At 51.9% G+C, this 20,181-nt stretch overlaps 1 protein-coding gene across 1 annotated transcript in view; it reads right to left on the bottom strand.

Moving 5' to 3' along the window:
- Positions 1-13,868, bottom strand: part of Col13a1 (collagen type XIII alpha 1 chain) — a 131,553-nt gene extending 117,685 nt beyond the window's left edge. The window contains exons 1-2 of the mRNA XM_042696301.1: positions 13,602-13,868; positions 2,130-2,199 (exon numbers count right to left, since the gene is read on the bottom strand). Coding sequence (XP_042552235.1) covers positions 2,130-2,199; positions 13,602-13,868 — 337 coding nt within the window. The remainder of the gene's footprint in view (positions 1-2,129; positions 2,200-13,601) is intronic.
- Positions 13,869-20,181: the final 6,313 nt, after the last annotated feature.

Here is a 20,181-nt window from a genome sequence, read left to right as displayed (position 1 = left end):
CCCTCCTGCCATCTGCCTCTCCAGCTCCACCTCCTGTGAGTACCTGAGCCAGACATTCTGAAGCACAAACCTGAGCCTGGTTGGCCAGGTACCCACTGTGATGGTAGGTAGCCAGGAGATCCATGGGCCACCAGCCAGCTGTGGCTCTTTCCCCTATCAGACAGGGGAAGAAGGGCAAGCCTATGGCTGGCTCTGAATATGCAGTCCCATTGTCCTGAACACCAGGAGGTGGGGTCTGAGGAAAGGAATTCTGTACAACTTTGACGTCCCAGTGGCAATTGAGGAAATACTAGTAATAATAGCGCATAATACAGACAAGGCACAGTACCAATAATTCAAGTCATCTGGGGCCATAACCCTGGATGTCAACAATGTATTGACAAGGTGGCTATTATCCTTGTTTTCCAGACAAGGCACAGAGAGGTTCAGAAACTTTCTGATGGCCACACAGTTCATACACATCAGAGGTGGAATTCAAATCTACACCTTCATGGCTCCAAACCTACTGTCCTGAAGCAACATTTTCTCCTTTGAGCAAAGACCAGTTGCAAGTGCCAAGAGCTATGGGAACAACCAACATGCGGATTTGGAACCTGGGCAGCCCGGATGCATAGAAACATTCTGTCACCTTACTCTGGTCTCTACCTCATCTCATTAATCTTGGCATCTCATTAATCTAGCAGAAAGCTTTCCCAGACATCAGGGTCTAATCTCCTGGGCCCACAGAGAAGGGGGAGCTTCCCAGGGCTTCTGGACACTCGTTCAATTAACCTGGATGACCTACTTGTGACAGGGCCAGCTGAATCTCTTCACAGTTGCATGTCACCAGGGCCAGGGTGCCTGAACTGCACCACCCCAGCCAGCTCACACCCCACCAATGAAGCCCTCTAGTTCCCATATGCTTAACATCTGTCAGCCCCTCTTTTCTGGCTTGGGGAACTGGTGTGAAGTTTCTGGGGCCCTCAGCTCCTGTGGATGGAGGAAGACCTGCTAAACAGCCCACTGAATGCCATTCCAAGATCATCCACCCCCAGAGGGTGTCAAGAGGCCATATTGTGGGTCTCTCATATTCAAAGACCCTGAGAAGGGCAAACCTTTTTGCAATTAGGTAAGCATGTTACTTGTCTCCTCAACCTTTGTTAGTGCTTCATTCCCTAACTCCCCCTCTCTAAAAAAAGGCCCCAATAGGCCTTAATCTTCAGGGCCTAGTTACTCAAGAAAGCAATGCAGCAAGTAAACAGACAAGCAAGCCTGTCATTCTCACAGCTTTTAACAAACACAGGAACCAGGAAGTCCTGAGCCATTAGTACCAATGATGTTAGCTGTAGACTTGAACCTAGCATAGAGCAGATACTCTGCACACAACCTTAAATGCATGAAAAGCCACAGCTGTGGAGCAGAACATGCGACAGCAGGCATTAAGGACACGCCCACTGAGGGATCTGCCCCTATAAGCCTAGTAAATGGCAAAAGCAGAATTAGAATCCACTTCAGATCAGGTACATTTGTTACAGCACGTTACCTGGCCACCATCAGTAATGGCTTGATTCCTTGTGTGAGGGCATGTGTATGTGTGCAGGTAGCCCAGACACCACACAACAAACAGGTATTACTCTAAGGCACCTAGCTAACCAGAGTGAATAAAGTCTTAGAAATATTCATTCATCCAGATAACATTTTTGCACATGGGCTGGGGGTACAAAAGTGAGCACAGTGAATTGGGTCCCTACTCTTGTAGGGCACAACAGGCTGTGATTTTCAAACTATGGTCACATCCATCAAATTATCTGGTTTCACTATCCCACGAGTTAAAGAGTGCCAGGCCCAAGGAAAAGTTTGTAAATGAATAGATGGATGAACACATACTTGAATGAATTTGTGATGTCTGGATGGCTAGATACAGGTAGGGATGGATGGATAGACAGATGGATGGACAATTGATGACTGGATGCATGGGGACAGGTGGGCCTATCAGTAAATGTTGGAAAGCAGCCACTACCAGATACAGATATTTTCATCTTTCAAGTGAGAATCAGGTCCCCTGTAGGGCACAGACACCACAGGGAAGGACCTCTGGTTGCAGTACTTGTCCTAGAAATGCCAACCTCATCCATCCGTGGCCTCCTTACCTGGTGGGCAGTTACATCCTGGAGACATCTTCGGGGCTTCCCTGCGTCTGCGTGAATGGAGCTTCCATTTCTGCACAAAGAGATAGACAAGAGGAGTCACTATGTGGGAGCTCATAAACACTGAGAAACACTAGAAAGCATGTGTGGGCTGGTGGAGAAGGAGGGGAGAGGAGATGGGGGGCCACATGAGGGTATCAGGGGGACAGCTCCTGGATCAAAGACTGGCAGTTAATGGCCCTCCATTGGCCACCAGGCGTCTGGGTAATAAGAAGCAGAGCAGACCTAGCATGGCAATTTCAGCATGTGATGTCTTCGAGGAGCTCTTAAAGAAAGCACCGGGCCCTGCAAACCAGTGGCCACCTCCTGTACCCCATTCTCAGGCACACAGCCACATGCTCTGCTCAGCAATCTGCTCATTATTTTCCTTCTTGGATGGGGAATCCTGGGGCAAGGATAGAGCCTTCTGTTCTAGTGTCCTTCACCTGCTTGGGCAGGTAGGCAGGGGCGAAGGCAGGAAGGCTGGGAGATTCTAGCATCTTCCTCCACAGCTCAAGCCACTGAGCAAACCTTGGAGATCGCGAGGAGGTAGGATACCCCATTCCCCAGGAGCTGCCACGTGGTTGGTGGCAAGGGGACAGGCCCATGCAGCGTGGCCATGCATGGGGATGTGCACACATCTGTGAGCCTGCAGGCCTGACATAGGATCCTTTCATGGTGACCCTTGCTACAAAGTGGCGCACTAGCACAGTGGACAGGGGCACCTCTGCAGCCAGATCACCCCAAGTTCATAGGTGGTGCTCAGACCCTGGCTGATCTCCCTGGTGGCTGAGAGGGCCAGGAAGGTTGATATATACCAAGGATATGACTGACACCTAGGAGGCCATAGAGAACATCAACTGCTATTGAACTGTGGCACAGGTGAGGACCCCATAGCACCCAGAGGAGATGGCTGCCCAACCAAGAAGAGAATGCACCACATTCTCTGACTCCAGTGAAGAGTTAGAGGCTAGTAGTCCCTTCCTTTAATTTCCAGAGTGCTTTTTAAAGTTATTGTTGAGTGGCTTGCAGGCTTTAGAAGCTAATCTAGAGATGTCATATCAGCAAGTCCCCAGTCTTCTTGTCTGATCCGTTTCCTCTTTCAGAGCCAGCGTATGCTTTTTTTCAAGGTCCCTGGTAAGTATTTTAGACCCTGTGTGTTCCACAGCCCCTGCCACAGCGACACAGCGGTTCTGTGGCCGGCGAAAGCAGCCACAGATGATTCAGAGACAAATCAGTGTGGCCACGGTCCCATAAAAAGGGGGTTTGCAAAACAGGCTCCAAAGAGCTGAGCTGCGGTTTGCCCATCCTAGTGCAATCACTGTGCAAATGTGCCATTCTTCCCATCAGGAGAAAGAAAATAGCTTCTCTCTGAGGGTGGTGCTCTTTCTAGACAAACTCCTGGATGCCAGCCTTCCCTCTGTCCCTCCTCTCCTCTCCCCTCCTCCTCTTCTCCCTTCCTACCCCATAGAAGGCTCTCCTTCAGGGACCAGCATCCTCTATGTTGTTAAATCTGGTGGCCAGTCCTTGTCCTTCTTGGCCTGTGGCATCCTTTGCTGGCTGCTCTTCCTCTGTGAACATCACATACTTGGCTCCCAGGACACTGCACTCTTTTCCTTTACCTCTCAAGGCCCTGGCTGTTCCCTTTTGGTGCTTTCCTCTGGTTCTTTGGATGCTAAGATGCTGCAAGTCACAGGCCTCTGCTCTCCCCTCTAGACCCAGCTGGGGCCCATGAGGCGACTTCACCTGGTTCTGTGGCTTCTAAACCATCTCCACTGTTACACCTCCAGCCTGGAGATCACCGTGCAGCTTTAGCACAGCTGTGTGCCTGTCTGAGCGTCTAGCCCATGCCCAGGTGATATAACTGTAAATTCCAGTTACTTAAAACCTGAATTGCTGGCACCTGTGGCTCATGTCTATTATCCTAGTCAGGAGGCTGAGCTCTGAGGATCAGGGTTCCAAGGCAGCCTGGGCAGAAAAGTCCAGTGAAACTCTCTAGTTACACACACACATACACACATACACACACACAAGCTGAAGTGGAGTTATCGTCCAAGTGGTAAAATGTCAACCTTGGGCAAAAAAGCTAAGCAGGAGCTTGAAACCCTGAGTTCCAGTCTTAGAACTGGCAGGAAACAAAACACTCATCCAATGATTCCCATATCTTCCAGTGCACACCCCCTTCCCCTTCTACCCTTACCCCTGCTGCCATCCTCAGCCAGGGTGGCCACTCCGGTCTGTCACCCTGTGTCAGCCTGCACTCATGGTCTGTCTGTCTGGGTTGTTCTTTTCCTAACTGTCCACCTGTGAGCTTCAGATGAGCCATCCTAACTCCAGACTTCCCATCCCATCCCCAGTTCATTTTTTTGGGGGGGTCCGGTCGTGGGGCCTGAACTCTGGGCCTGGGCACTGTCCCTCAGCTCTTCAGCTCAAGGCTAGCGTCTACCACTTGAGCCACAGCGCCTCTTCCGGCTTTTTTCTTTTTGCTTATGTGGTGCTGAGGAATCGAACCCAGGGCCTCAGGCATGCAAGGCAAGCGCTCTACCACTGAGCCACCTTCCCAGCCCCTCCAATTCATTTTTTTTTCTTGTTTATCTCACTTGTTGCCTCCCTCAATCATCCAAAGGGAAGCTCCACAAGAACACAGATACTGGGCTCTTTTATCCACTGCTCCCTCCCCCCTGCTTAGGACAGAGCCTGCCATGTGGTAGGAGTGCGATACAAGGCAGGAAATGTCAGAGTCAGCATCACCTCCTCCAGACAACAGCTCAGCCCCTGTGGGTATCCGAGACTGAGGCTAAGCTGGGGATGGGTGGTCTTAGGATGGATCCCACCACACCGGGTAGAGAAGGTTTCCTGTTCCCCGCTGGCATCCGGGGCCTCTTGGAACGGCCAGAACTGAAACATCACCCCTGATGGGTTTGCAGCTTAAAATGCCTGTATCAGTATCAAAGAGAAAATGCCAGTGGTGGCCATTTCTCCCACAGAGAATTCAGCTCCAGCCTGGCCCAGGATTTAGGGGTCACTCCCTCCCCATCCCAGCTTCAGAGTTTTTAAAGGGACTCAGCTGCCCCATTATGCCTGAGTTATCCATGGACTGAGTCCAAGTCATGTGAGCTTAGGAGAGGACAAGTGAGCACTGCCACCTGCCCTCAAGAGAAGCCTGCAAAATAGGGTTATGCCCGCTGCCCACCTCTAAGTACTACTGTGGAGATGGAGTAAGCTCAACAGTGGCAGGGCCCGGGAAATGCTGGAATGTTAAAATGATCATCAGTGAGGTGCTTATACACAGAGCGCACACTAGACTAGGCACTGTGCTAAGCACTTTGGGGAAAAATCATTTAATCATAATATTTATTATTATTTAATTTTTTAATGGCGCACAGACCTACCTGATGAACTCAGGTCTTCATGATTGCTCGGCAGGTGCTCTACCACTTGAGCCATGTCTTCAGCCCTTTTTGCTCTGGTGAGCTGTTTGAAATAGGTTCTCACTTTTTGCCCAGAGCCAGCCTGGATCTCAATCCTCCTATTTATACTTCCTGACATAACTAGAATGATAATTTCATATTGCCATGCTCAGCTCTTATTGGCTGAGAAGGGGGTGGAGGTGGGGCTCTCACAACCTTTTAGCCCAGGCTGGTCTAGAACTGTAATCCACCTAATCTCTGCCTCCTGAGTAGCTAGGATTTCACATATGATCTCGGAATGCCTGGCTATTAATTTTTGGTATGATCCCTACTAGAACTCAGAGGCCCTGGGGACTGAATTGGGGCACAGATGCCCTCTGTCCTCAAACTGACGTGACATACATCGCTGCTGGACTTGGTGATGGGGTGGAAGCCTGAGCTAACATGGCAGGGTTCAGCCTTGTGGTCTCTTCCCAACATCCCCCCTTTGTGTGAAGCAAGAGGCAGAATGCCTCAGTACCTCAATGTCCTCATTCCCACAAGATGGGAATGACATTTCCTAGACTGTGCAGGAAGGTGGAAGGACTTCAACAGAGACTCTGGCCACCTGCTTGGCTGCCGTGGTATCCTCCGTGGCCTGGTGAAGGCCACTGCTGTTCCTGAGCTGCCACTGAGATGCAGGCAGGGTTCCTGGGGGCATGGGGTGCCCCACCACAGGGAAGGGGGCAAGTGCCCTCCCCACTCCTGAGAAACCTAGCTCCTCGCTACTTCCCCAAGATGGAGGGGGCAAGCGAGGGTCCCAGCTGAAGCCAGGCCTCATGCCTCCAAGGTCCAGAAGCTGCAAGAGAAGGAGCTGCCCATGGACATGACCACATCACAGCAGATGTCCAAGCCTGTGCTCTTGCACACGTGCCTGACCTGGAACAGCTTGATGCCTTCTGCAGAGCCCTTTTCTCAGGGTACGTGTTTCTGGGCTGGAGACCAGGCCAGGTGTGGAAGGTGTAGTCTGGAACTGGGGTCTCTGGTTCACATGAGAACCCAAGCCATTTACATTTAGGTCTACCTTCTAGGCTTGGTCCCAGGATAATTGGAGTTTGGGGTCAGGCGGAGGCAGAAGTGGGTGGGCTATAGATGGAGAGAGGGTCTTCTGGTAAGGAAAGAAAGCTCAGAGGCAAGCCCAGGCTACTTAGTGCTGCTGGCCAAACCCAGGGACCACCCAAGAGGGCTGGGCCCACAGGAGGCGTTTCTTAAAGCAACATGCCCATGAGCTGCCACCCGCTACACCCGCCTCAGGGCGCAGACAGCTCAGTAGGGTGAAATCAAACCGGAGGAAATTCAGACATCCAGTCCACACCCACCCAGACTGGACTACAGGCTGCTTGGGGGCCTGAACACTGGGAGCTGGGAGGGAGCCATGGAAGGCCCAGGGAGCTGTCTTCCTTCTCCTTCCACAGCTCTCTTTGTGCAATAGACTTGGCGCCTGATCACAGACTCTCAGGGCCCTGAAATAGAGGCCTGAGGGTGCACCGGATAGTATGTGCTACCTCGGCCTCCCTGCTTCTTCAGAACCTTGGACAGATGTGGCCCAAGCTCTACCGTTCAGAAAGGGCAGGGAAAGGAGGCCTCTGTGAGAACCCCAGCCTTTGCCCGAGGAAGTCCTTCCTTCCAGCTAACCCAAGACCCTGCTGCTCCAGAGCCTGCTTCCAACTGAGCCCTGGAGCTGTGGGATCTCAGAAGACAGAGCTCATCTCTGGGCCTGCTGCTGGATGAGACAGGGACCCTCAGACCAAGAAGTATGGAGGCCAAGTGTTCCCCATGAAAGCTGATTCTCTTCCTTCCTCCTTTCCCCAGCTGGGTGCACCTGCTGCATGTCTAGAGCGTGGAGTGCTGGACTTGGGTATCCAAAAGAAGCGGGCAGAAGGCTATCCTCATTGGCTCAGAGAATAGGGAGCAGCACACAGCGGTCTACAAACCCAAATGTCAATGCAAAGCGGCTGCTGTTAGCAGAACTGTGACTGAGAACCAAGCATGGGCACAGACTACTAGTTTCACTCATCACAGGGGAAGTGATAGCTGAACTAAGGACACAGGGCAAGCTACCAGGTAAGGACCTGGGCACAGGAGAATGACTCCACGCTGGCACCACAATGCCCTTCTTAGGAATCAGGCAAACATCTCACATACAACTATTCATTTAGCACTCGGAGCAACCTATTTCCTGAGGCAAGAAAGAAGTAACCTGCAAGATGGCACCCATCCAGAAAGGCCAGAGGCAGGATCTGAACCCAGGACCGTAGTCTCTGCTCTCTATTCCATATCTGGGAAAGGTGTGGCTTTCAAGATTAAAATATCTATGACCCAAGTACCAGGCCCTGAAAGGACTTTGTTTTGACTTTTGAAATTCTGCAAACAACAACTCTTACAGCAGGAGATACTTTTATGACCATCACTCTTATTTTAGATACAACCTGAGAGACAGACAGAAGTCAAAGAGACAGGTCAAACAACTCCCTCAAGGTCACAAACCACTAATTCACAAGAGCTGGATTTGAAACCAGCAATCTGGCTCCAAAATCTAGACTCCAAAATTTAGTACCATGCTGTGGTATCGTGAAACGCTGGAGAGGATGGCAAAAAGTGGGTCCTTCACAAGCCCCACAGATCATAAAGAGATGTGACTCTGGTCTGAGTGCAATGTCTAGTTACCAAAGTGTTTAGTTTGAATAAGGGAGATCATGTGATTGTATCATCTGTGGGGATAATAAGAGGTTTGGGACAGAGTGGGCAGAAGCAGGAGAGAGACAGGCTTGGGTTTGGGGCAGGACTGGCACTGATGAAGGGCAAGGGCAGGTGTGTGTGCAGGTCGGGGGCAGGGGAGGTGGAGCTGGAAGATGTAGCAAGGTGTGTGTAGCCAGACTTGTAATAATCAGTTCGGACACACTGATGTCGATCTTCTTGGCCTGCTCAATTGTCCACTTAGTCAGAGCATGACCTGATGCAGAAATCCACGGGAGAGCACCTGCAGCTTGGCAGGTGGCTATGGCTGTAAAGTCCCTAGGGTGGCGGAAGCCCAGGCCACAGGGCAGCCTATGGCAGCAGCCAGGGCTCCCTGCTGTAAATTGAAGAGGCTGGGAAGCCAGGGAGAGCTTTGGTGGGCCTGGGGAGTCATGAGCAGGGTGCCTCCAGGGGAGGGCGTAGGGTTGGAATGGATGAGGCTGGACAGGCAGAAGCCCAGCTCAAGTGGACTCTAGCCACAGCAGCCTCCAGGGATGGAGGGACAGGAGCCGAGTGGCCCATCCTCTCTGCAGGCAGTTCTGGCCCTCTGTGTGCAGTTTGCTCTTGTTCTTTGATGGCTCAGAGGCACGGGCTGCCAGCAGCCCCTTGCCTCTTTCTGCTTGTCTGCAGAGACACTGTGTCCAGGGCACATGCAGTACTGTGGAGGTCCTTATCCATGAAAGCTGGGGACCCCAGTCCGTCTAACCCTGAGCCTCAGTTCCCCCTGGAGTAACCTTGCTCACTAAAGATGCAACAAGCTTCAGGAGGGAAAGGGGAAGCATCATAAAAGGTAGAAGATGGGGCTGGGGTGTGGCTCAGTGGCACAACACTTGCCTACCATGTGCCAGCCAGGCCCTGACTTCCATCCCCACTACCACAAAAACAAAGACCACAAAAACAAAAGCAGACAACCCCGTGAACAACAACAAAACACAGAAAGAAAGATTTCTAGACTTCTCCTTGGTGCCAAACCCTCAGTTGGCTTTGTCTTTTAGAAAACACAGCGGTAGAGCTGACCTTCCTTAAACCTCCTGGGCTTTCTGGCAACTCAGCACACTCCAGGGCTCCACTGCCACCTCATTGTGATCCTAAGCACCGTCACTGTAGCCCCATGAGCATTGTGGGGCGCCAGGCACCCTGCGTTGTAGCCCAGCACAATTATCCACCCTGTCCATTCCCTGCTTGAAAGGAGTTCAAGAGCCTGCATCAGCCCCCCACCCAGCAGCTCAGCCCCCAGCCTGTCAGTCCCTGTTTTGATCTCTCTCTTCAGACACCATAAAGACCCCTGTCTACATCCTACAGCTTCAAGATGTTCCTATTGTAACTCCCCTTTCTATGCAGACTCATCTGCCTGAAGTCCATCAACATCTTAGCCTGGAAATTTCAGCTACTTCCTTTCCCAGGGATCCCTCAATGCCCAGATGAATCACAGATGGTGGGAGGGAGGGACAGTGACATCAGTCTTCTTATCTGTAAAATGGGGCAACAAGCATGCTAGTCCCTTGGGAAAGTATTGGGGATTGAGAGAATAATCCTGGAGCCACTTATGGCTCCCTGGATGATGGCCCTCATCAGTAAGCGTGACACTCCCATTATAGCCGCACCATTGTCATCAGGGATGGGAGTCTGCCTGACACCCCTAAACTCTTGGAGGAGGCCTCAGAGTGTCTCTGCTGCTCCCCATGGGACTCCAACATGGATCCCATTCTATCTGACCCCATTCCCTCCTCCTTCTCCACCCCTGCTGCCCAGTCCTAGGTGTCATCTGATTTTCTACATTTGGGACATTCCAGTTTCGTTCTTCACAGCAAGAAAATCAAATAACAGGCAGCTGGAGTGCTCATTAAGAGTCCCAGAGCAGGAGAGAGGCGCTGATGGGGGGGAGGGGGGGAGAGTCCGCTGAAGTCTGGAAACCATACTTCCAGCTCCCCCGGTCCTCCTCTCCAGGCCTGGCCCCTCAGATCCACTGCTGGCTTGTCTGCCTCAAGCCCCCTCTCCTACTGGAGTCCCCTTAGCTTGAAGTTTCCTCCCAGTACCATCTTCCTGTGCAGACACCATCTCTGCCCTCAGGGTGCTTGTGTGCCTGGATTCTTGCCTTCAGGACATTGCACAGGCTGCGCTTTCCCAACCTGGCCCTTTCCAATGCCTCCTCCTTCCTTCAAGGTACAACTCAGGTTCATGTGCCTTAAGGATGGCTTTCCTGGCCCCAAAGCCCTCCCTAAGTATCCTCTGGTTCAGAGTATGATCACCAGTGGTAGTGCTTCCCAGCACCTCTGCCTCCTCTGCCATCTATAGGGAAGCTGAAAGTGTGTCAGGATGGCCCAGCTTGCATTAGGTTACCTGAGAATCTAGCCTTGGCCCCCTAGGCAGCTCCCTAGTCTAGGCAGCTCCCAGCTGCCTGTGTGTGCATAAGGAAGCTCCTTTGCACAAGCATGTCACAGAACTGACTCCCTCCTCCCTGTGTGGGCCTCTGTCACCCTCTCCTTTCTTACCCATTTTCTCTCTTCTCTTCAAATGGCCTGAGAAAGGAGAGGCCAAGGGTGGGTTTCATGCGTTCTGGGGACTTCACGACAGGAACTAAAGCTGCTCTAGAGCAGAGCTGACCCAATTTTCTGCCAGAATGTGCAGGTGTTGTGTCTGCCATGCCAGAGTGGATGCTGAGCGCCGGACGTGAGCAGGTGGGGGCCTGCAGAACTCAACCCCTAACTCCATTCCACTTAGATGTAATAAGTCACTTGACCTCTGCCTACTGTTTGGGATTGGAAGGGCCTAGAGTATGTCTTCAAGAGCCTCAGGACTTTGGACCCCATCCTCCCAACAGGCCAGGCTCCACCCACAGGGCAGCTTCCTCCCTGTAGCTCCATTACCTTCCCCTTTTGCCCTTATAGCCACTATGTCTAGTGACTTTTCAGCCCTTCCCCAACCCTACCCTGGGTGGGGATACCCTCTGCCTTACTGGTTCACCTGCTTGAGAGTGCCCCTCCCCTTCTGCAATAGTGGGGATGGAAGCTAGGATCTTTTCTGTATAGTATAGTTGGTAAGCACTATACCATTTGGCCCATACCTCCAGCCCTTTTTAAATTGTGTTCTGAGACAAGGTCTGGCTGAGTTATGTAAGTTGGTCTAGAACTCATGATTCTTCTATCTCAGCCTCCTGAGTGCTAGGATTATAGGCAGGTACCATTGCACCTGGCTCAAACTCTCACTCTAGGGAAATAAGTACTCTCCTCAATATTCTTTGATGGCTCCCCATTACCCCTATGTAGATTTGTTCCTAAAACCCCCTCTTGATGTAGGCTGTCTAGCTCTCTTCAGGCCTATCTTCAACTAGAGTTCTGGCCTTCCTTCAGTTCCCTGGACAAACTCCTCCCTCTGGCTCCTGCTTCAGAAGCTGCCCTTCAGCTCCTCAATGCAAAGTCCCCCATTCACCCCCTTTTTCTCTTGGCAAAATCCTGTTCATTTAAGAGTCACTTCCTCAGGAAGCCCACCATGATTGTTACCACCATCAGACCTCATTGTCTGTAAGACATTCTCATGATTGTAGGTTTTTTTTTTTTTCCTCTGTCCATTTTCCATTACAATGAGCAGGGTAGAACTGTGTCTCCTGCAATGCCCAACCCATAGCTGGCCCTCAGGAAATGATGGCAGAACACAGTGGAAGGAGGATCGCACACAGAATGAGGATGCTTAGGTGACCCTGAGCAGCCACTGCTCCTGTAGGAGCCAGGCTCAGGGGGTACCTGGGAAAATACCTGCTGCCCTCTTACTACTCAGCCAGTGCTTTCTGCACACCCAGCCAGCCATCAGAAGCTCCCTGCTGCTACAGGGAAGCCCAGAGACTGCCCCAGGCCCAAGGGACCATGGATGGCCTGACCCAGCCCTCTGGATTCCCTGGGGCCCTGAGAAGCGTGGGAATGAGCTGGCAGCAGCAGGCATGGGGCATCACCAGTACCAGTGATCTGCTCTGTGGTTGACCTCTCTGCTCTGGCCCATGATTCTCACCCTACGCTACCCCCAGGGAACTGCCCTGGCAGAGGAATGGATTTGGAAAGGAACTGGCAGCACCCTGTTAAACTAGCTCTTCACCCAGCACCATTGGATCTAGACTCTAATGTTCGCCACTGCCTCGGCCATTCTTCCATCCAGAGCAGTTAGAGTATTTGTCCCAGGTGGCACAGCATGGAAGGCCCAGATAAAACCTAGGGTTGGGAGCTCCATACCCTTTCTGCTAAGTAAGAGACTCTATACCAAGCTTCTCTGAGACGATTTCTATGGCCAGTCTGCTCCAGGACCACTTCCCAGATTTCTGCCATTCTGGCCACTCGTCCTCCCTCCCTGGGCCCTAGTCGTTCATCTTTGTTATCCAAATTCAGTAAACCCTCTAGGTCCTGGCTTTCCTCTGGTGGGTGTCAAGAGTACCCTTTCTTTCTAGGGAAGATGCCGACTTCTCATGAATTCCAACATTGTCATGGGTCAGAGATGTATTAGTAGCTTTTAGTCTACCTGGGATCAAGGAAACTTGGGGAGTGGGAGAAAACTCACCATCCCCTTTCCAGAACAAAACTGTTGGGGCGTATTCCAGAGAAAACCAGTTTAAAAGTACAGGCAAATCTGAGCTCAAGGATAGCAGAGCCAGGGAGGGGACCCATTCATGGGCTTTAGTGGCCCGGGGCAGTGTGCGCCAGGGACCAGGACACCACTCCCTGGAAGACCTGCCTCCTCTGGCCCCCAGAGACCTTCAATGACTCTCCATCTCCTACCCCGCTTCTCAATGGAGCCATAAAAGCCAGGCACCATGGATCCTCGTGAGACGGTCCGGGAGGACCAACCCGGCTCAGCCAGCCTCTGTCCCCGGACTCCAGGTCTGCTTTCCTCTGCTGGGGCACCGAGAGGCTCTCACCCCACGCGGGCCATGGCCAAAGAGCGCGAAGTGGAGCTCGTCTGCCATCGTACCCCAGAAAGCCCGGCCTTCCTCCACCTGCCCGGCGCACCTAGGGCTCTTCCAGCGCTGGAGGCAGCGTCGCCAAGTGGTCACACGCAGCCCGACCTGGCGCTCGGGGTCCTTGGCGCTGGGGCGGGCGTGGGTCTGACCTCCCACACCTCCCGCAGACAGCACGTGCGAAGCCAGGGCGCACCGCGCGGCGCGGATCGTGGGGGCGCCCGTGGGCACGGGGCTGGTGGAGAGAATCTGGAGGCTGCGCGAGGGGGCGCCGCGGGGAGGGATCAAAGCCAGCAACAAAGAGCCACAGACCTCGTCCAGCAGTTGGTTGACTCGTCCCAAAATAGCCGTCTCCATTTGCCGTTCCCCGCGCTCCGCTTCCAGGCGCAGCACCCGGGCCTGCAACTCCGCAGTTCGAAAGTGGGCGAGCAGGCTGAGCGCTAGCGCGCACAGGGCCAGCGCCAGGAGCCCGCACGACCCCGGGCTGGGCAGCCGCGCGCAGCGCTCCGCCCGCACCGCCACCGCCACCGCCCGGGGCGCGCCCAGCTCCCCGGGGCCGCGGGCGCGCTCCGCTACCATCCCCTCGCTTCTGGAGGACCAATAAATAAATAAATAGAATAAATAAAGGAGCGAGCCGGCGCCAGAGGGTGCGATCCGAACTGAGGAGGGAGAAAGGGCTTGTGTGGCTGGAAAACGCCCCCTTTACTCCCGGCGGCCAAGAGCAAGGGGGAAAAAAAAAATCTCAGGAGGAGGGGGTGGTGGTAGAGAAAGCCCCCCCAAAATCACAATCAGCTGTAATCGGGGTACCCCAAAGTGAGAAAAATAAAAGTTATTGCGGAGACCGTTCCCAAGTCCAGGGAAGTCGGGGGTGGGGGGAATCTGGCCGGCTCTCCGCCCGTCTTTCCCCTCTAGTGTCTGCAGAATCCCCGAGCGGGTGTCGCCCAGTCGGCCCTTCTGGGTGTCTCGCGTGTCTCCGGCGAGCCGGTTTCAGTCCCCGGGCGGAGGGGCGCGCGTGGAGGGCCCCATTGGGCTGAGGTGGGTCGTGGCCGCGGCGGAGCAGCGCCCAGGCCGATTCCGGCGCCTGTGTAACTTGACACACCCGCTGTGGCTGCACGGATCGGATGAGCAATTCGTGCTACTTCCCAAACTAATCTCTCCCGCCCCCTCCCCCCTCCTCCTCTTCTTCCTCCTCCTCCCCACTCCTCCCCCCACTCCTCCGCCGCCCGCGGGGGAGCACTGCGCGGGAAGGGGGGGGGCGCTTGGATTTGTTTATTTATGCAAACTCGCCTGGGATGGGGGGCGTGGTGTACTCCGGGGCCGAGAGGCCCCATCCCGCCGCCCCGGGAACCCCTCTGCAGCGCTCTCATTCCTCTTTGAAGTGGCACCGGGGTTATTTATAGGCAGGAACCCGGGTGGAGTAAAAAAAACGTGGGGGTTGCGCTTCTCTCCCTTTCCCCAAATTCACACCAAGGGCTCGTTTCGTCTTCGCCAAAGTCGTGACACCTTGCGCCCATGAGCTGGCAAGGCCGACCCTTGGCACCCCACTTCCCCACCCGGCACACGGCTGAGTTATCTAGTCAGGGCGCCTGCATGAACTGCTCTCCCCCCCCCCCCACCTCCCCCCTCTCCAACAGAATGATCTGAGACTCTGCCATCATTGCACTTCTGCTGGCTTCTTACCCTGGTCTCGGGCTCTGCATTCCTAGTCTTGAGGATTTGCCAGCCACACAGCTCTCCTCCCCGAGTGAAAAGATAACCCGGGGCGGGGGGGGGGGGGGGGCGGCAGAACTGGCGCCGCTTTCTTTCAGGATCAAATATTAACAGGGTACAGGGGAAGAGAAACTGAGCCAGCTGTCACTCTCCTGCCTGTTTCTTCTAGGGTATTTGGGGGACAGGCTGCCTATAAGGCCATTATCTCTCCTTGCCTGCACGGATCTGAGATGAAGTCTATCCATTCCTCCTCTCCTAGACCTGTCCAAGCATCCTAGACAGCCTGTGGGGTCCACCTTGGATTTAACCTTGCTCCCTCCTGGAGTCATTTTCTATTCCTACTCCTCCAGAGAAAAGCCGGTGGCCTGAGGACGTTTTGCATCTGCAGTTTCTTCTTTGTCACCTTCCCCCACTGTAAGTAACATTTGTGCCCCATGAGACTTTATCTCCCTAAGCCTCTTGGCATTCCTGCAAATGAGGTGGTAGGATCAAGTCTTTTGGAAAAAGCCTGCCCCTCAGGAAGAGTAGGCAAGGGAGAAGAGTCTGGAACTTGAAATGTAATTGGAAATGGAGGAGACAGGGGTCTACCTAAGGTTCCCTTTCCTAATAATAAGGCATTGGAAATTTCACGTTTTGTGTATTGATGGTCCAGAGGGAGTTTAATATATAATACACGTCTAATGGCACATTTAACAGAAGGTATTGAACTTATAATACAGTTCTTACATAGAGCAAATGTAACATTTCTTGATCAGTCAGCTACCATGGAGGACTACAGGAGCGAAAGTGATGCTGCAGAAAGGGCCAAAGGTTCTAGATTCCAGTTTCAGCTGCAGTGATTCTTGGATATGTTTCATTGAGCCATGTCCCAGTGACATGAGTATTCTTGAGGACGCAGCAGCGTTAATAACCACAAGGGGGTGCCAGAGAGTCGCTTACCTAGGTGGTACCAGCCAAGAAATCATCCAAGAACTCTGAACAGAAGACTTGAACTAGGTAGTTTGTTTCATTCCTTCCTTAATCTACAAACTGATTTTTCTCTTTCAGGACATTAGAGGCCCTGGGGAATGCTAAGGTAGCCAGCCTGAAAAAGGTTGTATCTGTAACATTTTTGTGATTGAGGGCTGATCTGACAGCATTGAAAATGTGTTCAAACCCACAGCTTCCCCAGAGTCCTGGAATCAGAAAAGGCCAGGAACCAATCCTGGATTTACCATCTCTGAGCCTCAGCTTCTTTATGTGCTTCTAAGGAAAATACCTAGCTGTTTGGAAGAGGTAAATGAGGCGATACATGCAAATACTCATATAGTAGGTGGTCAATAAATGCTATTCACTTTAGGAATTATAGCCGCTAGTGCTGACTAGGATACGTAGTTACTCTGGCTTTGCAGTTGTGAAATAGGGGGGAGGGAAAAATCTATATCTCAAGAAAAATGCAAATGAGACAGAGTTAGCCTCCACTTCTCCCACATCTTTACAAATATCCAACCTTCCACATAATAGCCACAACTAGAGAACTCAACCCAAGAAGGCTGGGGCTAGGCACCCACCAGAACTTCTCCACACAGCTTTCCAGCTTTGCTCCAAATCCAACAGGGTAAAAGAGGTCAAGGCCCCAGTGTTTTCCTAGAATCAAGTTCCCCAATGAGCCTAGACTTTCACATGAGTGAGAACTCACCTACCTCAGTGGAGCCACTGTTTTCTTCCAGGTTGGCATGTGTGGCCTCATTCTTGTCCTAACCAATCCTATGTCTGTCTCCTCTGAGACTGGGAGCTCGTAGGGAGCAGAGCTGCCTAGACCCACCTCTGCATCCTCAGGGCTTCACTTATGTAGTACTGTACCTCTACTTCCTCTTATGCAGCATGTAAGACATTGGTGGGCAAGGAAGAAAAGGAGTGATAGAATGAATAAGAGTCTTCCCAACTCAAAACTCTACTCATTCAACAAATCTCTATGGAGTCCTTTCTGGTGCTGAGCTCTGAGCCTGTGTTAGGGACACAAGGTGCCTACAAGGCAAGCTGACCCAGTTAAGCACTACAACACAGGAAACAGTGGGTATGTGGAGATTGAAGAAGAGGAGCCCTTACTAGGCTTGGGATATACGAGCTGAGGAGCAAGCAGAGAGACTTCCCATGCATGAGCCTTGAGGGTGAGGAATACAAGGAGCTTTGGAGAAGCTTGGTGATTCTGAATGGCTGAAATGTGCGAAAGGGAAGGAACCAGCATGATTAAGAGCTTGGGATTTTGTCCTGAGAACATCAAAGGCATTACACTCCTGTGTTAGATGTGGGAGCTGTAGATCCCCAAGAGCCCAGCTGAGGCCAGCCCAAGTAGACCGAATACGCACAAAGCAGGTACTCTCTATAATGCTATCAGAGTAAATGCTTGCTCTTGCCTGTCAATGGGAGCGTGCTGGTCACTGGGGAAAGCACTTTGGCACCTCCTGGCCATTGCAGGCTCCCTGTTGGAGCTGAAGTCCAGAAATTTGGAAATGCTTTCTCCTAATTCTCACCTCCTGCCGACATGTGGTTTCCTCTCATGTGGTTTCTCCATTCCATGAAGATATCACGGGCTGTGGCCTTGCAGAGCAGGATGGGGGGAATAGGGACTGCAGATGTGGGGGTGGGGCTGGGAGCCCCATTAACTGGGGCCAAACCAAACTCTGTAAGAATGGAGCCAAGTATGGAGACTATGCTAGTGAGAACACCTTTGGGACCTTTTTCAGCAGGCCCATGGGCTTGGAGGATTAGGGTGTTTATGATTTCAGACATGAATGACTCTGTGTGTGTGTGTGTGTGTGTGTGTGTGTGTGTGAAAGAGGGAGTGAGTGTGTATGTGTGTGTGTGCATGTTGGGGAGTGTGCCCATACATGTACCCAGAAAGGATGTGTATAATCTAGATGGATATGCAAGAACATGTACATGCTTTCGAACGGCCAGGATCCAATCATGACTAAAAATGGCAAGAGCAGTAAGGAGGGTGAGTCCCAGTCCCAGTCATCTACAGCTTTATAGAAAATGGCTCCAAAATATAGCGGCTTAAACAATGATTTCTTATTTCTTCAGTGTCTTGAGTTGACAGGGCTCAACAGAGTGGTTCTTCTGCTCTGAGTCATTGGCTGCATCATGGGACCTTGGGGAGTAGGGAGCTTGGCTGGGGAACCAGGATGGACAAGGTGGCCTCCAGTCCTCCAGGGGATACTCTCGATCACTTTGGAACATTCTGCAGTCCCCCCTGAGAGTTCTGTACATAGTGGGGACTGGTCCCAAGGGTGCTCACCAAGCCTCTGTATGAGTGACTCTTTGTCTCATGGGCCCAAACAAGTCACACAGCCAAGCTTAGAATTAGCCATAGTTGTTGATACCAGAATTTATGGTTCATGAGAGGCTGTGATATGTTTACCTCACAAAGGGCTGGTGAATCTGTCCGGAAATCATTTGATCCTGAAACATAGGATTTGGGAAATGTTGTCATTAGCCAAAGCCATGCTCTACATCAGCACTAGGCCTTCCCTAAAACTTCCACAGAAGCTTTCTTTTGGCTGACTTCTTCCAGGGACAGTTTGGAGGTTCTGAACAGCCTCCCATCCCTCTGTTCTAATTGGATGGAGAATTTAGAGGAAGCTCCTACTCGACCTTACTTGTAGATCAGACATGCATAGTTCTGATTTGTTTTCTATTTACCTGGAGGCTGTTTTGAGTAGTTTTGGGTGCTGTTCCCCTGAGTACTACTTGGGGGATAGTGGGCAAATTATCAGATGCCTCTGGATCTGATTTTATGGTCAGAGCTGTGAGGAAAACAATTCCATTCTCTGAGAGGACTGGAAGCTATGATGCATGCCAAGTAACGGTCCAGTCTGTACTCAGTCCACCCTTAGAATAACTGCAGCAGAGCTGAGCACGTGACATAGCTCACAGGAGGCAAAGACCAAACAAGTGCTGTTGAGAAGAGGGCTGTCACTCACCACAAACCTTCTGTTAAAGAGCTCCTGCTAGTGCAAAACTGAGAGCTGGCTTCCCAGGTGCTCTTAGTCAATCCTCAGTTCTTCTGTGAGGACTTGAATGTGTAAAAGGGAAGAGAGAAGGGTCACTCACAGAATGAACTGCCAATCAGGCAGCAGAGGAGTAAGGCCTTGGCGCTTGGAGAAGGAAACAGGTAACTGGTAAAGACATGGAGCTAGAGTCTTAAGTTGGACCCTAGAGCCTGGCAGGATGCATTTGGGTAGAGGACTGGGAAAAGTAGAGCAGATGTTCCAAGCTTTTGTGGCTCATCCTCTCTAGCATGTATTAAATAATCTCCTGACACGTAGTAGTCCCAACCATTACTCTTACTTCTCCCTTCTCAGGTGGGATGGTCTGGAAATGTTTGGCACAAATACCAACAGCACTCCTATTTCCACACCACTGGCAGACATCACCAATCAACTCCAGAACATTACTCTCGATGTGCACGCACACACACACACACACACACACACACACACACACACACACACACACACACAATGGACATGAAACCATTTTGCTGACCCAAGTTGAGTTTGAAAAGCAGCACCCAGGAGTCTTGACCTTTCCGTCTGTGTGCTTTTCAGCAAATGTCTTAACTTCTCTGGAATGCAGTCTCCTTTCCGGGGCAGGGGAATATAATCATTACTCAGGGAACTACTGAAACCCTCAAATGAGATCATGTGTGTGAGACCCTAAGAAAACACAAAATGCAGAAGAGAGCATGGGCTGGTCACCCTGCAGCCGGACATCAGGAACCACAAACAAATGCATCCATTTGGGCCCCATTTCCAGCTGTTTTTTGGAGGCAGAACAATCAGCTGAGTAAGACTCAGATGCTCAGAGCTGTCAGCCTGGACAAACAGGACTCAAGTCAGAATCTGGGCCTCAGCACAGAGGCCGTGGAAGGACACCACCAAACGTGTGCTCTGAGAGGAAGCTTGTGACCAGAGTGCTAGGTGACAGGCCTCCAGGACCTGTTGGAAAGACAGGCAATCGTGAGTTAAGAGACAGATGGTTTCAGTTGACGACAGACAGATAACAAAAAGCCCAATTTGTTTATTGCCAGCATGTGGGATGCGAAGACACGGCACCATGTGTCCGCTCACTTTTCTGCCCCCTGGGCCTTGTGCCCTCCCCCTCTGTGTCTTGACCATGGATCTCAGTCTTCTGATCT

The sequence above is a fragment of the Dipodomys spectabilis genome, unplaced genomic scaffold, assembly GCF_019054845.1.
Source record: "Dipodomys spectabilis isolate Male_0828 unplaced genomic scaffold, ASM1905484v1 ptg000207l, whole genome shotgun sequence".
NCBI lineage: Eukaryota > Metazoa > Chordata > Mammalia > Rodentia > Heteromyidae > Dipodomys > Dipodomys spectabilis.
Note: the sequence above shows the minus strand (reverse complement) of the source record. Positions and strands in the feature narration are given on the sequence as shown.